The sequence below is a fragment of the Delphinus delphis genome, chromosome 4 (assembly GCF_949987515.2).
Source record: "Delphinus delphis chromosome 4, mDelDel1.2, whole genome shotgun sequence".
NCBI classification, from domain to species: domain Eukaryota; kingdom Metazoa; phylum Chordata; class Mammalia; order Artiodactyla; family Delphinidae; genus Delphinus; species Delphinus delphis.
In genome coordinates this window covers 5,990,630-5,996,629 of record NC_082686.1, presented here as the reverse complement: position 1 = coordinate 5,996,629, position 6,000 = coordinate 5,990,630, and the positions used below count along the sequence as shown (strand labels likewise).

Here is a 6,000-nt window from a genome sequence, read left to right as displayed (position 1 = left end):
TTTGAGCTTGGTAGTTGTGTCATTTCATGTGTACTTGTGTATCTCCCCATGTTACGCCTCTGAGAATTCTAACTCTCCTCCCTCCCTCTCTCCCCTTCTTTCCTTCTCTCTCTTTTTTTTTTTCCACTGTGATTTTCATAAAGATCAAAGCTTATGCCAATTGTAGTATTTATCTCATCTTTGGTTTTAAACACAGTTTTTTTCCCACCATGACTTTCATTCCCTTTTGAAAGTTTACTATTCTCAATTTTCAAAAGTGTGTTGATATTAATGAAATAAAATTCACATTTTATGGCAAGACTTTAAACATAAAAATTTTCTCTGCCCATTTGGGCCTTCTCTCTCCACTTTAGTATGCGTTGTGCATCTGCATTAACCAGACCTCTTTGGGAGATAACACTCCTTCTTAATCTTAGGAAGGGTCACAACTGTTTAGGAGATAACCTTCCTTCTTAGTCTTATAAGGGGTCATGATGATGCACACTACTCGCTTCATACTGTAGATCTGGGTGGTGTAAACTGTCAATAATACATCACTTGATATATAGCCCTCTGCCTCAAAAACTTATATAACCGCACTTTGACTTCTAATGGGTGGAACAGTTCTCAGAATTTCCTGAAGGACTGCCAGGTTATAATCCTTAGGTTGGCTTGAATAAAATTTTCCATTTCTTTCTTAGATCAACTATTGATTAATTTTTTTCATTGCCAGTATTACACACCAACCCATAAACATGTTTGGAAATAGTATGGTCTACGTTGCAAATAGGTTGCCCTTATAAATAAATGAAAGTAAGTTAATTGATTAACATTGGGAGTACAGCCTCCTCTGTATAGTCCTAATATAAAATAATCTAAGTATAATGAATATATTCATTAGGACTGAGCAGCTAACTTGCATGGACCCTGATTATACCAATGCGCTCTTTTTAAAGAGCAAGATTAAAAGAAAAAGGGTCAGGGTACAGGGTATGCAACAGATAAAAAATACTGAATCTTGGGTGTATATGAGGAAAGTGTCACCCACAAGGGCAGGATATTAGATGCCCAGTTTAGCTGAATAAGAGAATGCTCAAAAGTAATTTTCATAAAACCAAGTTTGGTAATTGCTGTGCTTTTTTTTTTTTTTTTTTTAAATAGAGGCTTCTTATATTGTTTCCTTTCAGAGCTGCTTCCGTGTTTTTAAGCTACAATGTAATTTGATTCCTGATAAGGTTCTTACATGCATGACATGTGTATGTCTTAGGTTGACTAACTTACACTTAACTAGCTATGGAATCCCATAGTATATTGAAGCCATGTAGTAAATCAGTCTTCCAAAAGATAATGGACATGTGTCAGTTGTAGAAGAAAAAAGATGTAATTTTGTATTTGTTGTCATTGGCTAATATACAATGAACTTCTAAAAATTAGATTAGCAATAAAACAAAGCCTTAATTATTCAAAGTCAATTTAAGTACTGAAAACACACACACACACACACACACACACACATACATTAAAACTACGAGATTAAAGGCACATAAGACCAGAATATCAAACCAGAGTGGATTAGGATATTGGAATATATTTAAATAATTATTTTTCTCTTTCCTTCTGTAGGTGAAGATGACTTAATAGAACTTACCACAGTTACTTTAGAGTCTCCGAAAGCATTGCTGGCAGAGGCCTGACTAGCGGGTAGATGGTGCATCTTCTTACTCTGCAAAGTCTCCTCAGGCCCCTTCATGACAGCAGTGCTTGTTTGGTTCTGTTTTAAGACACAGCCTGATCCAAAGAGTTCTTCCATTAGACTGCTTTTCTTCTCTCTGAAAGCTGTGTCATTTGCTTTTGTTCTGGAAGATGTACCAAAAGAGGGTTCATAGGTGACAGTAGGGTGCTCCAGCCTCACTTCTCCCCTGTGGCTGTGGTGCTTGCCTGTGCTATGAGCGCACCTCGTGCTGCCTGCATTGGCCAGCCCGCTGGAGGCAGGAAGCCCATGATGCAAGTTTTCGATCGCTTCTGTGAATGAATAATGCTTTCTTTGTCTGAAGGGTATTTTGATATTTGGAGCAGGATTTTTATCTGGCATTTCACCCATTTCACTTATTTCTGGACTTCTTTTAGACTTTTCATTTACTGTATCGTCTTCCTGACCACTTTCCCCTTCGGGATGGATTACTTGAATTCTTTCTGGTGGTAGTTCCTGTTCTTCTTTTACTAAAGTGGTTTTCTTTTCTTGATCTTCTGTTCTCTCTCTCTGTTGTCCAATATTCTCTAGAGATGGCTGTGCTTCTTCTATATGTTCCTCTTCCTTTGATAAATCTGTAGTAGAAAAATAGTTAATTTACTGACGTTTAAAATGAATGGATTTCTATTTCAAGATGGCATGTTGAACACAGTTATTTACACCTACTGACAAGCACGTTACAATGACAAAAAGGAAAGCAAATACAGGGAAAGGTGGTATTAACAAGCTTGAAATGTTATACTTTCCTAGAACATACCAGATAAATGAGAATTATGAAACCAAAAGAAAATGATATTCATAAACTTTGCCAATATGTTATTAATAGGTGTTCAACACCACCAGCTAGAAGTAGTGCCCGTTAAAACAAGAGAATATTTTTTACTCATCCAATTGGCAGATAATTTCCAGAGTTGGCCAGAATATGGGGACATTGGAACTTTGGTTCCCCATTGGTGGCTTTGTAAGCTGGTGTGCAGTTTGGATGGCAGGTTGGTAGTATCTATCAAAACTTTAAGGGAACATGCTCTTAGACCCAACAACTTCACTCGTAGAACCAAACCCTACAAAGATACACAAAGATGCGTCTAAGGATGCTCACTGCAGCCTGTTTGTGTTTTTTTTTCCCCCAATAAATTTATTTATTTAATTTTTGACTGCATTGGGTCTTTGTTGCTGCGCATGGGCTTTCTCTAGTTGTGGCGAGCGTGGGCTACTCTTTGTTGGGGTGCGCGGGCTTCTCACTGCGGTGGCTTTTCTTGTTGTGGAGCATGGGTTCTAGGCATGCGGGCTTCAGTAGTTGCAGCACACAGGCTCAGTAGTTGTGGCTCGCAGGCTCTAGAGCGCAGGCTCAGTAGTGGTGGCACACCGGCTTAGTTGCTCCACAGCATGTGGGATCTTCCTGGACCAGGGCTCAAACCCGTGTCCCCCGCATTGGCAGGCAGATTCTTAACCACTGCACCACCAGGGAAGTCCTGTAGCCTGGTTTAGTAAGAGTGAAACATCCTGAACATCTGTTCAAGAATTCCTGGTTAAAAGAATTAAAGCGCGTGGGATTGTGGAAAATGAGTTACTGAATGAGGAGGTGAGCATGCACTGCCAGGAGGAGATGATCGCAGAATACCGTTGTATGGAAAGATGTCCCTTCCTCTGCAGATCCTTCCCCAGGCACCGAGGAAGCCCTGTGTGCAGCTCTCCCCTCCTCAGAGGACCAGACCCTCGCGGGTTCTGAGCAAACAGCATCGCTAACGGCGAACCGCTCAGTGAGGCCATCGTTTGTGAGGGAGGATGGGGACAATATCGGGTGTGCAAAGAGTTGGAACATTTCCTCATGTGACTACATTCTGGAATAAAATTATTCACTTATACTCTAGGAGAATGAAAATAATACTAGCAGGAGAAAGAAGTATGTTTCAAGAATGGTGTACTCCAATATAAAATAAAAAGTTAAAAAAAAGTAGATTTAAAAAAAAAGAATTAATGCTGAGCCTGGAAGCCAGTCAAACGTACAATTAACTCTAAATAGCTGTTAATATTATGCCCTATGATACCTGATGAGAATGTTAACATTTGAGAACATGGGGGAAAGTACTTATTTTCCACGATCTCCCCAGCCCCGCCTGGCCTCCCCGCTGCCGCCCAGTAGCGGGTCTGGTCCCTCCTCCGCACCAGCTCCTTCCCGGCTCCACGGTCCTCATCGTGGCCGAAGCGCCCTGCCCACCGCCCCCTCCGACACACCACCTCCTACTTCCTCGCCCCCTGTGCGACCCCTCCTCTGGGCCCAGCGTCCGTGGGACCATCTCTTCTCGGGGTTCCACGTGGATCACTTCCTTCTAGTCTCCTGAGCTGCCGTCAGCTCACCCTCAGCCCCTTCCCTGTCCCCTTCTCGGTGGGGACCTTCTTTCCAGCACCCACCGCCCTCTCGCAGCCCCACAGGTCTTCTCCAAGGGCACAGGCTCCCGAGGGCGGGGCATCTTGTCCCCAGGGCCCGGAGCAGTGCCTGACACAGTATATGCGCAGAAAATATTTGTCAAGTGAATAAGGAAACTTTCTAGGACAGTAAGAATTACCAAAATGGGGCTTCCCTGGTGGCGCAGTGGTTAAGAATCCACCTGCCAATGCAGGGGACACGGGTTCGAGCCCTGGTCCGGGAAGATCCCACATGCCGCGGAGCAACTAAGCCCGTGCGCCACAACTACTGAGCCCGCGCACCTAGAGCCCATGAGCCACAACTACTGAAGCCGGTGCACCGAGAGCCGGTGCTCTGCCACGGCAATGAGAAGCCCGCGCACCACAACAATGAGTAGCCCCCACCCGCCGCAACTAGAGAAAGCCCGCGTGCAGCAATGAAGACCCAATGCAGCCAAAAATAAATAAGTTTATTTAAAAAAAATTACGAAAATGGACTAAAAAATAGGTGGAAAACGTAAACTGACCAGTGACCACAGAAGGAACCGCATGGGAGCCAGTGGCTTTCCAGGGGTTCTGCCCACCCTCGGTGTTATTTAAACCTCGTTCTAAAGCCAGTCTGGCCTCACTGCTAAGAGGTGGCCCCTCCCGGCACGGCCCTGGGCCCCTCGGGGGCTGTTCCCGCGGCTGCTCTTTCCAGGGAGGTTGTGCTTGCCCAGCCCGGTGGGGTGTCGCCCAGATGTCCCTTTAGCAATAACTTAACATGGAAACAATGGGGCAGTGTCATCAACGTTCTGAGGGAAGATGATCTCCAGCCTAGAATTTTCTTTCCAGTCAATTATTAATCAAGTCTAAGTAGAAACATGACATCTCCAGAGGAAATGCACACAGATTTGCCTTCCACGCAAGTGTTCTCAAGAAGCCAGTAGAGGTTGTACTCGTAGGACATGATGGCGTTTACCAGGAAAGGGAAGGACACAGGGTAGGAAAGAGATCTGGTGGCGAAGGGGTGACAGGAACCAGCAGGAAGGGTGAAGGGAGGCCCCAGGACCGCAGAGGGCACCAAGGCAAGGGCTTAAGCATAAAGGGCTTGCACCACCAAGCCCCTGCCCCGCTAACCCCCCAGCCTCCAGGGTCCTTGGTCTGACCTGACCACGTGGGGCCTGGCCAAGCTGTCGCCCTCACTATGGTGCCTGCAGCCTGGGTGGGCTGAGGACCCTCATTTCACCACACAGAGCCCTCTGCTCTCTCTCGGGGGTCCAGCACACGGGGCCTCTCCCCACACCCCATGTGCAGAGCAGCCCTGCCGCTGCCTGTCTCCGATGGGTCCCCAGCTCTCAGGACCCGGCATGACGTTGGCCCTGGCTGGGCCCCGGTGCCTTCAGGGAAGCTGCAGCCAGCCTGCCTGCTGTGGAATCTTCTTTAGGGGCAGTGCTGCCCTTTACTCAGCTGGGTTTGAGATTGAGACTCAGTTTTTTAAAACTGAACATGTTGTCTAAGAATACACACGGGATTGGGAGTTGTGCGGAAAAGCTGGCATAAAATGGAAGATCGTGGTTGGTTGTGGTGGGCGGCGGGAGGGTTATGGTTATGAAGGGCCCGCAGGGTGTCCCAAGGGACAGTAATGTTCCACGTCTTAAGCAGGTAGTGCAGTTCGTTTTATAACAGTTCTTTAAATTGAATATATCTGTTTTATATATACTTTTATACATACACTGAGTAATTCACAAGTTAAAAAAAATAAAGTAAGAGTAAAGGAGAGGGGCTTCCCTGGTGGCGCAGTGGTTAGGAATCTTCCTGCCAACGCAGGGGACACGGGTTCGAGCCCTGGTCCAGGAAGATCCCACATGCCGTGGAGCAACTAA

General features: G+C 45.7%; 1 protein-coding gene across 1 annotated transcript in view; it reads right to left on the bottom strand.

Moving 5' to 3' along the window:
- Positions 1–1,192: 1,192 nt before the first annotated feature.
- LCA5L (lebercilin LCA5 like) overlaps positions 1,193–6,000 on the bottom strand; it is a 40,119-nt gene continuing 35,311 nt past the window's right edge. The window contains exon 8 of the mRNA XM_060009795.2: positions 1,193–2,304. Coding sequence (XP_059865778.1) covers positions 1,571–2,304 — 734 coding nt within the window. The 3' untranslated portion in view covers positions 1,193–1,570. The remainder of the gene's footprint in view (positions 2,305–6,000) is intronic.